General features: G+C 43.2%; 1 protein-coding gene across 5 annotated transcripts in view; it reads left to right on the top strand.

Moving 5' to 3' along the window:
* The window catches only part of abr (ABR activator of RhoGEF and GTPase), a 124,662-nt gene that overhangs the window by 108,308 nt on the left and 2,770 nt on the right, over nt 1-13,584 (top strand). For 4 of the 5 annotated variants that reach the window (XM_083531763.1, XM_083531764.1, XM_083531765.1 and 1 more), the window contains 6 exons: nt 9,549-9,608; nt 9,727-9,836; nt 10,840-10,979; nt 11,370-11,504; nt 11,734-11,839; nt 12,388-12,538. In XM_083531763.1, the coding sequence (XP_083387889.1) occupies nt 9,549-9,608; nt 9,727-9,836; nt 10,840-10,979; nt 11,370-11,504; nt 11,734-11,839; nt 12,388-12,538 (702 nt within the window). Of the gene's footprint in view, nt 1-564; nt 1,056-9,548; nt 9,609-9,726; nt 9,837-10,839; nt 10,980-11,369; nt 11,505-11,733; nt 11,840-12,387; nt 12,539-13,584 lie in introns of those variants that run through there. The other variant, XM_083531767.1, reaches the window with a different exon arrangement.

Raw genomic sequence — 13,584 nt, 5'->3', positions numbered from 1 at the left:
ATCGCATACGAATCTTATGGTCCGGTGTCTACAAACGTTTGGCCGTACGGTTTCCTGTAAAACCCTTTGGGCCGAACGATTGCACGAAACCTCGGCTGAAACGTGGCTGGCTGTATGTTCCTGTATGCATAATGCAGCGAAAAGCAGGCTGTATGTTAGGATTATGTACGGAAGAATGGATTGAGGAAATAAAAAAAGCGGTGACAGACAAACGAAGAGAAGGACAATCGGAAAGAGATGTCAGTAGGGTGATGAGGGATCGACGAGCCGTGTAAAACGCATACTTCACACACAGGTGTGTGTGTGTGTGTGTGTGTGTAGGGGCAAAAAAGAAACAGAGGGAAAAAAAAGTGTCAATTTTTTTTTTTTTTTACTTTACCTCCATCCATCCATACATCCTTTTATTCTGTCATCCTGGAAACGAAAAGGCAGCTCTCTCTCGCTCTCGCTCTCTCTCTCGCTCTCACTCTCTCTATTTTCCACACACTCCCTCCTCCCCTCATCCCTCCTTCCCTCAGTACTCCTCCTCCTTTCTCTGCCTCTCTGCATGTGTGTGTGTGTGTGAGAATCAGATCGCAAGAGCTGAGAGGAGCAGAGGGATGCAGGCAGCTCGAGCAGGACGTTTCTTCCAGGAATGAATCGTGATTGCGTCTCAATCAGACGCAGGAAATTGGCACTTCTCGGGCTTCACGCTTGCTTTTTAAGCTAACCTTGGTTAGGGTTTTTTTTTTTTTTTTTTGGAGGGGTGATTTTTTGTGGGAATTATTTGGATATTCTACAGCCAGGAACCTTTATTTTTTGTTTACCTCCCCCAGGCGTTAGGGGGTGAGTCTTTCCCTTGTTTGTTTATTTATTTATTTATTTATTTTTTTGCGTATTTGTGTTTTTGCGAGGTCAGGATGACCGAGATCATGGTCACGGACTGTAATTTGAACTCGGTGTGTGAGCGCTTGGAGGAGCGTTGCTGCGTGGACGAAGCTCCCGCGACCAAGACCCACTCCAACACGGGAGCCAAGCTGTGGGGACGCGTCCGCAGTAAACTCCTTAGGCAAAAGGTGCTCGAATCCGTGTTTCCGCCTTAACGTGTGTGTGTGTGTGTGTGTGTGTGTGTGTGTGTGTGTGTGTGTGTGTGTGTGTGATTGAAAAAACTGTTGTTGATGATGATATGTGCCTGATTTGCTCCCATGTGGCTTCTGTCTTTGTGTGTGCAGAGTTTAAAGGGCAGCTCTACATCACTATTACTGTGTGTGTGTGTGTGTGTGTGTGTGTGTGGTAACAGAGCCGTTGTTTGGGACTTGTCATACTTTTTCCGGGTCTCATCGCTCGTGGCGCCGAGTGAGCCTGTCTTTCCCTCTCTTCCTGTCTCTAATTTCATCTCTTTCTCTCTCTGTCTCTTTTTCCATTCTTTTTTTCCGCTTTGACTTTATACTACCAATGAATTGCCTTTGTGGCTTTGTTCTTCTGACCCCAGGGTGGGTGTGTGGGTGGGTGGGGTGAGGGGGCCACAGTGGGAGTGGTTATGGCAGACACTTACAGATTAATTGTCACCTCTGCTTCTTCGGAGTGCGCTAACGAAGCACAGTCACTGACACTGGCACAGATTCATTCGCTATTCAGCACAGGAACAGTTGTGCATGCTTACACACACACACACACACACACACACACATGCATGCATGCATGCACGTGTACACACACACCTGTTTCCAGTCAGGTCCAGTGTACAGGGGTACGAATAGCAGTAGGGTTGTGTTTTCAGTCCTGCCACAGCTGCTGCGAGCTGCGTCCCGATTTATTTTTGAGTCGCACTAGAGTCTAGTGCACTACAAATCCACTTCTAGTCCTTTTTTTAATCTTTGCTTAGAAAGAAGCGGCGTATTTTTTTTTTTTTGGCTGCTTCAGTATGATTCATTTCCCAGGTGTGTGTGGGGTGTGTGTTTGTGTCGGGGGGGTTAACATCCATAGAAATCTAGGTCTCTACACATGGGATACAAGATACACACAGCCAGGACTTGGAACAGGAAGTTTACGTGCATTATTTAGGACTGTGTGTGTGTAAACTTAGCAGCAGAGCTGCTGAGTCAGGAGTGTATCTGTTCTACACCACTGCCCCAGAGCTCTTTGTAGATTATGGAAAGCTCTCAGTAGCTGTGCACCACCTGCCTGATCTCAGATGCGTCACGTTAACTAATCCCCAGTCTGGACTTATCATCAAAAGCATGACATCAGCACTCGATCAAGTCTAACCCAAGATCGGGTTTGAGCGATAAGGGATACTCCAGTGTTTTTCAACCTAATCTCGGTTTACTGTGCATGTGTGAGTAAGTGTGTGTGTTACTACAGCCAGGAATTTTGGAGGTATTTTTGCGAGAGTTTTTCCGAGAAAAAAAGGGCAAATCCGTTGACCTGATAAAAATTCAGTGTGAGTCAATTCTCATAAATTACATTGATATTACAAACACAGTCTTTTATAGTTTTTTTTTTTCATTCTTTCAAGGGTCTAGTTAAAGATTGCTTAAAACACGTAGACTTAGATTGGTTAGTTCAATTAGACTGACATTGGTTAGACTAACTTAATTGAGATTGGGTAGATTAATTAAAGTGGATTGGTTAAACCTATTAGACTGAAATTAGTTAGAAAAATCAACAGATTAGAAGCAGTTACATGGGAAAGGAACCCTCTAACAATGGGTCTTGCCCCCAAAAAGCACTCATTTCATTCACATGCCAATTTGGGTCTCAACATTTCTATCCTATATAAATGTAGACCATTGTATATAATCTCAACCGCTGGATTATTTCTCTCTGTTTGATTTCGGTTCTTTTGCTGTTTATTTGTTTTGTATCTGTGCCACTCTTGTACCTTTTGTAACTAAATTTTTACCATGAAGATATCCTCAGATGCCGACATGCCATTGAAATATATACTCTTCCGATTGCCCTTTGAACTTCCACTCAAAGCAGGTAAAAGGGAATACATTTTTTTTTAGAGGAATTGTTTTGTTTAGAAGCATCACTGCTGCAGATCTGATGGATAGAGATTAAGTTGTCCTAAAACCGTGCAGGTTATTAATTGTATCCGAAAGCAGCCATGTTTCTAATTCAAGTGTGCAGTAGGGAATCGGTATACACTTGCGTAATGAGGGATTAGTGCTTATGCAGGCAAATCTGCCTCACACACACTGCCACATTATTACACACACTCCTCTCACTCAAAGTAATCCATGTAAATAAACCTGTATTTGCCCTCCCACTGCCTGACCTTCTCCCTTTCGCTTACAGGGACACGCACCTTTTTCTCCTCACCCCTCATTCTCCACTCGGCTTTTCACTCTGAAAGGGTCTTTGAGGCCAAGCAGGCTAAATGTGTAAGTGTGTGTACACTGGCCAAGTTATGAATGACCTCTTGAAGTGCTTGTTTTCTTGAATCAAGTCACTGCGTCTGACTGTCAAAGCCTGGCATTCATCTCGGGTGTGTGTGTGTGTGTGTGTGTGTGTGTGTGTGTGTGTGTGTGTGTGTGTGTGTGTGTGTGTGTGTGTGTGTGTGTGTGTGCGCTATATGGATCAAAGTACTGAGACACCTGGTTTTTCCAGCCATACATACGCAAAGCCAGATCCATGAACATATGCATTACATGGGATTGAGTGGAAGATCTCCTGCTATTAAGTTTTGACCTCAACCCATTCGAACACCTTTGGGATGAATTGGAACACACCCCAGACCTTCTCATTCTACATCAGTACCTGACTATACTAACACCTTAGATTCCGAATAAACACAAAACTCCACAGGTAGACTCCAAAATCTCAGATGAGAGAGGTCTTTATAACAGGAAATAAGGACTATATGTGGAATGGGCAGTTCCAAAAGCACATACAAATCTCATGGCCAAAGGATATGTGTGTATAAAAGAAGAATTAGGCATGGACTTTAAAAGGTGAGAGGGATTGGAATCATTAATGAAATCCCATATTCCATTTCCACGCAGGTTTCAAATGCTAGACTGTCCCTAATGGCAGCTTTAACAGCTGGTATAAATCTTTTTTGGGCTCGGTAAGAGCGCAGCACCCCCCTCAGGCATGCTCACACACTTACACAATTTTCGAAAATTGCATCATTAGCTCGTCTGTGGGGGGTTTGGACCCGGGATCTGACCTGCCTGCTTTTCCTCATTTTATGTTCATCTTGCTCATTTCCAGGTTAGAGGTCATGGCTGCTCTTCTCCTTTTCAACCTTCATTACCTAATGGTTTCATTATGCAAGCGCCAAATCGCGCGCTTATTTCGGCGAGCCAGTGCAGGTCCATTAGGGATATGAGCTGTAGTATTGTTTACCCAGCTAATATATTTGTCAGACCTTAGCTTTACACTTACAGTTCTGTGTACATGCAAAGAAAAAATACATCATGATGATTAGAAGGATGATGAGTAATGCTGCGATGAGTCCATTTCCAGTCAGATCATTTTGGGATTTTACTACTTTCTTTCTTTCGGCTTCTCCGATTAGGGGTTGCAACAGCAGATCGTCCATATTCATGATTCATGTTTGATTTGGCACATGTTTTAACGCTGGATGCCCTTCCTAACACAACCCTCCCCATTTATCCGGGGTTGGGACCGGCACTAAGGCTTGTTCAACCCTAATGGCTGGGGTTGGTTCCCTGACCGGGGATTGAACCCAGGCCGCAGCGGTGAGAGCGCCGCATCCTAACCACTAGACCACCACTACAAAATGCCTTATTAGAAATACACCATTTTACCACCTGACTACTTCTTAGTAGAACACTGATATTAAGCTCAGGTTACCGTCTGCATCCCGGGGAGATTGTTGCCAGAAAGGGACGTACACAAGGAAGAAAAAAAAAATCCCCACGGCATTGCACAACCCCCACCAGCCTGAACTGTTAACACAAGGCATATTGGGTTCAACTGTGGGTTTCTGCTTTTGATGCCAATTTCTGACACTGCCATCTGCATCAAATCACATCAAATGGTTTCTCCACACTGGAACCCTTATATTGTTGTGGTGGACAAAAGTGGAACCCGAGGTGTTGGTTTTCTTCTGTTGTAGCTCATTTGCCTCAAGGTTTTCCATGTATTGCATTCCATGTAGATTTGCGCCGTTGTAATAAGTTGTTCATTGAGTCGCTGCACCTTTTCTCGTCAGTCCGTCTTATCGTTCGGTTGTTCTTTCGTCACGTTTGCTGCATGTTACACCACCACCATGTTCAAAATTCTTCGACCGGGCTGCTCCGGAGTTGATGCGATATCGTTGCACCACGTTTGAAACGCGCCAGACTGCATGCGGACATACGACACGCGCACGCATACTACAGTGTCGTGTGCTCGAAAGCAGTTGTACCAGCGCGAGTCTAGCCAACATCGAGACAGCTGAGAATTGAATACTCTCAATCCCACACCACTGTACGTTTTTTTGTCTGGTTTTATTTCCAGACTCCAGAGAAAATAGACCCTGCATTCCAACCGATGCAGAACATTGTGCTGACCTGCCGTTCGGATTAGCACCAATAAAGTTGTCGGTGTGTGTGATTAGCGTAAGTCTGGGATGTGTGTGTGTGTGTGTGTGTGTGTGTGTACACACACTGACTGTACCTGGCATTCTTCCTCTCACTTCTGGTATCAGTAAGAATGCTTAGTGTGTGTGATCATTGAGAGTCAATGATTTCCTGAGCGCACACAGCTTTTTGTTCGCAGCAACAGAAGCTCAAACTCGCACACACTGAAAGAGGGTTATAGTAGTTGGAGAACACCCTGTTCCTGCGCTCCTAAGCAACAGGCTGACAGAACAAAGTGACAAGTGAGAAAGGACGAATAGAGAACAGCAGTGGACACTGAGGGAGGAGGGATTGGGGGGAGGGGGTGTTGTTATTGTATGTGAAATCCAGCTAAACACCTGTTCTTTCCCGGGTTCCCGGATACTGCTGTACGCATGTATCATGTGTCTGGTTCACAGCTGCCATTCTTTTTGCTTTGTTGCAAACATCTTGAATTGTCGATGTCGTATCAAACCCTTTTTGAAACGCACATTCTGTCCCCGAAGCGGGAGCAGGACGAGGTCAGATCTTCAGCTGTCTGACAGAAGGCCAGTAAAATACTCTACACAGCCAAACGTTTGTGGACACCTGACTATAAATGTGTGCTTTTTTTAAATACATCCCATTCCACGTTTATTCTTTATTCACTGTTATAATGACCTCCATTCTTCTGGGAAGATGTACCACCAGATTTCGGAGTGAGGAGTGTGTGACCTGGGGTGCAGTCAGCGTTTTAATTCAACCCACATTATTCAAAGGGAAAAATGATCCGATCCGTGACTTAAAAAACGTTATGTGATCCGAACCGTGTGCATGCTGAGGCAATATACACTATATTGACAAAAGTGTTGGGGCACCTGACTTTCCCGGCCGCGTGTGGTTCTTTCCCAAAGTGTTATCGCAAAAGCTGAAGGCGCACAATTGTGCAAGGTGTCTTTGGATGCAGTAGCGCTTGAACTAAGAGACCCTTCATGGGAGTGCACAGAACAAACTCCTAGAAGATATGGTGTAGATGGTTTGGAGTGAAAGATCTCCTGCTGTAGAGCTCTGACCTTAACACTATTTAACACCTTTGGGAAGAATGGGAAACGCTGACTGCACCTCAGGCCTCCTCACCTTACCTCACCTACATCAGCACCTGACTTTACTAACACCCTTGTGTCTAAATAAGCACAAATCTCCACAAGCAAAGTCTAGTAAAACATCTTCCCTGGTGAGTGGAGGGAATTATAATATATATATATTTTACACTTAGGGTTTTGTTTGTTTCTGTCCCACACTAATGCAAAGAAATAAATCGTATACAAGTAAAACTAGTCTGAAACACCGGGCATCGCTGTGAAGCCAACTCTAAAATTCGATGGAATTGCTTTGCTCATTGCTTCAAAGGGAAGCATTTTTTTTCCGAGCATTTTTACCCGAATCGATTGTGAACGCTGTATAAATAAATTCCCAAGGCATGCAGTTTGTGGTTTCATATCTCCCAAGAAATTCGGCTTTCCCACACTGTGCATTCCTTTGTAAGTTTTTTTTTTTTTTAAATCACCGGGTTGGAATATGCACTCCTGCAATTTCCTCGTGTGTGTGTGTGTGTGTGTGTGTGTGTGTGTGTGTGTGTGTGTGTGTATGGGGGGGAGGGGGCTATCATTTAGCTACATTACAGGATAATGCTTAAGTAGTGATGTTTTGGCTTGATCGTGTCAGAAACAACACACAGTAAGTGCTGAGTAGGTAGTGTTGTTGAGAGGGCTCTCTGGACCACCAAGTCCTGACTTGAAACCATGTGCTTCCCAGAGTCTTGTGGAGAACACTAATTATCACCAGGCACTGTTTATCGAAACACAAATAAACATTAATTATGAGACCATACCAGCTTGCTTTCCCAACAAGACCATAACGCAAAAGCCATGCACTCAGTTACACCAGAGGGACAGAAAGTATTGGGTCAGCTGACTTTTCCAGCCATGTGTGGTTCTTCCTCAAACTCCAAAATCGGAGGTGCTCAAATGTACAGGATGTCTTTGGATGTGGTACCATAGAATTTTCTCTTTACATGAACTAGGAGCCCCAAACCTGTTCCAGCATGACAATGCCTCTGTACACAAAGACAGCTTTTTAAAGATACGGTTTACACTGGTGGAGTGGAAAATCTCTTTGAAATCAACCCTATTGAAGACCTTTGGGATCAATTGAAATGCTGAGTGCACAATTCTCTGCAAACACACTCAGTAGACCATCTCTGAAAAAGGTTGGGGGACGCTTTTCTGAAGTGTTTAATATTAAAAAAAAAAAAAAGTTAAATTCAGCTTAAATACAAATGTCCTTATGAATGTGTACTTGATCTTATGATGGATAGACGTTTGACTGTGTCTGATTTGACATATCTGATGGATGATTGCCGATGGATGGATGGTTGGTTACACAAATTTATTGGACTGGATGATTGTACTGGACAGAATGGATGGAAGGATGGGCATTGAATGGAAAGATTAGACAGGTTGGATGGATTTGATTGGATGGATGAATTAGACAGCATGAATATATTATATAGAATGTATAAAGGATTGGATGGAGGCATAGAATTTCGGATGGCTGGATTAGACAGATCGAATGGGTGGATGATTACATGAATTTAATGGATTGAATGGAAGTAATAAACAGATTGGACTTTTGGGATCTAAAAGTGGATGGGTGGATGAGTACATGGATGGACTGAATTGGATTCACATATTGGACAAATTAAACGGAGGCATTGATTTTTGAAAGAATCAAATGAAATGATTAGACAGATGGATGGTTGTATCGGACAGATTATATAGAGGCGAAGACTATTTGGGTGGATTTAAGCGAATGATTGGACGGTTGATTAGATTGGGCTGATTTGATGGATGTATTGGACAGAGTGGATAGAGGGATGGATCTTATTGGCAGATAGATTCAGTGCTGCATATTTACTTACGTTCTTTGTTAACCAAAAAACTTCTCAAAAAATTTCCATTTAACCCCTAATGCATTCAAAACCTTCATGTTCTACACAGGACTTTGTCTAAACACAGCCTTCATTGGTAAATAATTAGGTGATCAAGTATATAGTCAGGACAAAACCATATGTAAATGTAGACACGGTATCTTGTAGTTAGATATGAGTCCTGTGATGATGTCATAACTTTAGGTTTAATAGACAGGGTATTTTAAGACGAATGGTGCATTCTCGTTCCTATCATCCATCATGTCTGACATGTGTTTTACCAGAACAGCATGAAAAACGAGTGTGGGCAACTGGGTGAATTCCAGAGCATGCGTATCTGATAGTTATATGTTAATGGATCGAGCACAGCTTCGGTTCGGATCTGATCTGATAACGAGGACAAAAAATATGACATGAGACAGGAGTCCCACAAATTTTACATTCACATAAATATCTTAAGCGTAATTACACAAGTGTGTTTGTATTGTTTTGGTTTAATGTAAAGTTTATAGTGCTGCATTTGAAATATAGCACTTTCTCAGTTGTACGAGAATGCCATGTCATGACCACATCTGTAACTCGTAAAACTTCAGCCAGCACTGCCCACAGATGTGCGTCCAACCTATTGCAGTTAGTTCTGCAGTAAAGTAACTTCATTTGAAGATTACAGCTCTAAAATCTAATAATAGAGAGGGAAAGAAAATCTTATCAGCTCGTTGGCTTCCCAGGGACATATTTTTTTTTATAGACATACTCTGGAAATTTCCATGGCGAACTCAGAGACATCCTGTAGAATTGTGCGACTCCAAGCACATATGGCTGGGAAAAGTCCGGTGTCCCAATACTTTTGGCCATATAGTGTATATTAATTATTTGTAGAATGATTGTTAAAATTCAACAAACTATAAAGAAAAATCTGTTGTGGTCTCGAAGACTCTTCCCATTTATTTATTTATGTATTTATAGAATTTAAATGGATGTATTTATTTAATTTATTTATTTATTCTTTTTTTTTTTTTTTGCAGTTGGACCCACAGACTGTGCAGTCTAAGAACTGGCACGTGGACGTGATTGAGATGAACGGGGTACGTGTTTTCACCTATTGCCAATGCCTTTTTTATTTTCTTTACGCCTTTTATGAATCCCTCCTTTTAATTCTGACTTTCGTCTCCTTTGTCCTTCTTTTTTGCCTCCTGTGCTCAGATCAAAGTCGAGTTCTCGATGAAGTTCACGAGTCGGGACCTGAGTTTAAAGAGGACGCCTTCGAAGAAGCAGAGCGGCGTGTTCGGGGTCAAAATCAGCGTCGTCACAAAGTAAGCCCCGATGCTTTTTCCTCCCCGATTCCAAACTCTCCGTTTTTGCAGATAGTTGTTGATTCCCCCACTTTAATACATGTGATAATGTGATGGTAGTCATCAGTTTTTAGAAAGAAAAAACTAAAAAAACGGAGAAGGGAGCAGAAAGCTAAAAGACTGAAAAGCTAACAGAGAAAGCTGCAGGCTGCAGGAATCTGACACGCCTGACAAACGCAATTATCCTGAAACCTACTGTGATAATAGAAAAGTTATAGGACGAGAGGAAAGACAGGAGCGCGTGGCACATCAAGTTATTTCCACATGATTACAAGGTCCTGCACAGCGTGAAGCAAGTGCACAGCAGCTTCACATTTCGGTCTGAAATCCTGACTTCATACATTTTGTGCTTTGGTGTGAGTGTGTTAGGGGGTATTCAGGTGCAGTGGAAAAGTCCATGAGTCTGTCTGTCTGTCTGTCTGTCTGTCTGTCTATGTTCCTCTGTCTGTCCATGTTCGTCTTTCTGACTGCCTGTTTGTCTCTCTGGCTGTCCATGTTCGTCTGTCTGTCCATGTGTGTCTGTCTGTCTGTCTGTCCATGTTCGTCTGTCTGTCCATGTGTGTCTGTCTGTCTGTCTGTCCATGTTTGTCTGTCTATCTATCTATCTTGCTATCTGTCTGTCTGTCTGTCTGTCTGTCTGTCTGTCTGTCTGGGGAGGGTGATATGAGGTGCTATGTTGAAGAGATATTTGTGCCTGGTCGATGTCCGTACTGATCACCATTCTTTCAGACTCCTGGGTAGACCAGGCCTTGTTGTTTTTGACTTACCATATTTTCCTTTACGACGGGGTCACCGGAACACATCTCTTTATCGTAACTCGGGGACTACCTGTATATACTGGCTAAATGCTGTGGTGTAAGATGAGCAAAAGCGCTCCTGCTTGGGGGGTTCTTTCGCTATTGCTTATCCTAGTCTTGAAATTTGTAATGAAGACGTTTCTGTGTTTGTGTGTGTGTTGAATCAGACGCGAGCGCTCCAAGGTGCCTTACATCGTCCGTCAGTGTATCGAAGAGGTGGAGAAGAGGGGGATCGACGAGGTTGGGATCTACCGCATCTCCGGCGTGGCCACCGATATTCAGGCGCTCAAGGCGGCGTTCGACTCCAGTAAGACTCCCTCTGTGTGAATTGTTACACTCTGGATCAGCTGTGTGCTGTGTGAATTTGCTGAGCTGTCAGTATTCCTTAACACCCCCCCCCCCCATTGAGTGAAGAACATTTGTAATAACTCATAATCAGGTTGAGATTACTTCTGTCCGTCGTATTTGTACAAATCTCACATAACCCCCAAACCCTCCCCCCTTTCCCGTCTCTGTCTTGTTTGACTTCATAAACATGTCTAAAAGTAGCCGAGTTGTGGGAAAGGCCAAAAGGGAGGGCTGACCTGCTCCAGCTGTCCTTATAACACACACACACGCACAATAACAGAGAGCTGAGAATAACCCATCATTCAGAGTTATAACAAGTATTCATTGTACTTAACTATTTTTTTCTCAGACACCAAAGACATCCTTGTGATGTTGAGTGACATGGACATCAACGCCATCGCCGGAACGCTCAAGCTCTACTTCCGAGAGCTGCCCGAGCCACTGCTCACTGACCGTCTCTACCCAGCCTTCATGGAGGGCATCGGTATGACCTTTCACCTCTTTCCACCCCCCTTTCAGTTTCCCCTCCCAGGATCCATCTAACAGATTGCCTCTTAATGTAATATGGCATCTGGTGTAGATTCTTGAGGAAGTGGGCACTTTGTAGAGGCCAGAAGTCAGAGGTTAGGTTAGGTGGGATGTTATGGGATGGGAGGGGGGAGGAGTCTGTGTGGAGAGTGTGGATATTGACGTGTCCGTGTGTGTTTTCGCAGCTCTGTCTGATCCCGCAGCCAAGGAGAACTGCATGATGCACCTGCTGCGCTCTCTACCCGACCCCAACCTCATCACCTTTCTCACCTTACTGGAGCACCTTAAGAGGTACAACACACTCATACACTCATACTGTTATCATTCAGCCAAAGTCAGGTGCTGGTGTAGGTGATGCGAAGAGGCCTGGGATGAAGTCAGAGCTCTGTAGCAGCCCACTGAAGATCTTCCACTCTGATCCACTTAAAGCATATCTTCATGATGCACTTCATCCAAAGACGTATTCTATATATTTGTGCGCTTCCAACTTTGTGGTAACAGTTCGAGGGAAAGAAGCACATCTGGCTGGAAAAGCTTGGGTGTCCCAATACTTTTGCCCAGACAGTATATAAAGTGTAGCTGTGATATACAGTGTTTGTAATACCTAAAGAATTTGCTCATATTCATCCTATAATCTATGATGAAGTGTTTGGATGCAGGTGGAACGATCTAAAGCGTGTCATCCCTAAAGGGGTTGCGATCAGACTCAATTTTTACGACGTCTGGCATGTCCATTAAAAAAAACGATTTACCCCAGAGTTTCGAAATTCCCCAAACTGCTTCTGGCTTTCGTGTTAGGATATGGAAATAACATTGCCGATATTTTTTTTGTTGAGCAGGGTGGCGGAGAAGGAACCAGTGAATAAAATGTCGCTGCACAACCTGGCCACGGTGTTCGGCCCTACGCTCCTGAGACCGTCTGAATCCGAAAGCAACAAACCCCACCTCACACTGGCCTCTGATATCTGGTCCCATGATGTCATGGCACAGGTAAGAACACACCACACACACACACACTAGCAAAGTTTTTTTTTAAAATAATATTTAAAACACCGTCAGAGCTGCAAAGCCGCTTGTCCTGTGTAATAAAAACAGTGGTGGTAGTACGAAGTACACAAACCAAAGACCCGAGTTAACGTGGAGATACACGAGGTAAAATAATACTAAAAAGTAAAAGTACATAAGAATTTGCCTTCAAATGTACTTAAGTATCCAAAGTACTATGATTTATTATGGCTATAATGTTCCTATTATTATTTTTCCTCGTCATTAAAATACCAGCAAACCTTTCCATTTAGGAATTTTCATATTTCAGACTACAATAAAGTACAAAAATATCAGTTGCACAGCATCGGAAGGGTTTTCCCAGAATGCCACACGTATATGTTATAGCCATATGCCTAAAAGGGGTTACTTTTCCCGTGTGGTCTTCTGTGGCCTTGTGCTTGTGTGTGTGTTTTGCTCGTCGCTCCCATGCTGCTGGTGATTCTGTCTTGGTCCAGAGGTCTAAATAATCCCACAGCTGTATTTGGGTTTTTTGGAAGAGTGCTGGAGGTCTGCCAGGTGTGTATACAGTAGGGGTTTAACAGTACTCGTGTACTAAATGCAATTTTTTTCACATGCAAAACAGTTTAAATCTGAATTCCCTCAAGAAAGTGGCATACGGCGAGTTTTAGTCTCCGCCTTACACTTTGAACGCATTTATTATTATTATTACTATTAAACTCGAAAACATACACAACAATGGCATGGGGAATAAAGAAAGAAACTAGAGTTAGTGCAGTGTCACTGTGGATACTCACTCCGTACCGGAAATAAGATTTGTTTTGCACAAGCATTAAAACGCTGAAGAATCCACTGCATCAGCGTTAGCCGCTAACCAGGAAGTGACTAGCGGCTAACGCTATAGATTCTTTAGAGTTTTGTGTCCAGTTTCAAGAATTTCTCTTAAAAGGAGAAAATCATGACAATTCCACATATCGAAGGAGTAAATAAATGAAGGATGGAAGGAATAAAGACGTTTATTCACACACGCG

Source organism: Silurus aristotelis, assembly GCF_946808225.1.
Source record: "Silurus aristotelis genome assembly, chromosome: 26".
Taxonomy (NCBI): Eukaryota; Metazoa; Chordata; class Actinopteri; order Siluriformes; family Siluridae; genus Silurus; species Silurus aristotelis.
This window is presented reverse-complemented; position numbering and strand designations above follow the sequence as displayed.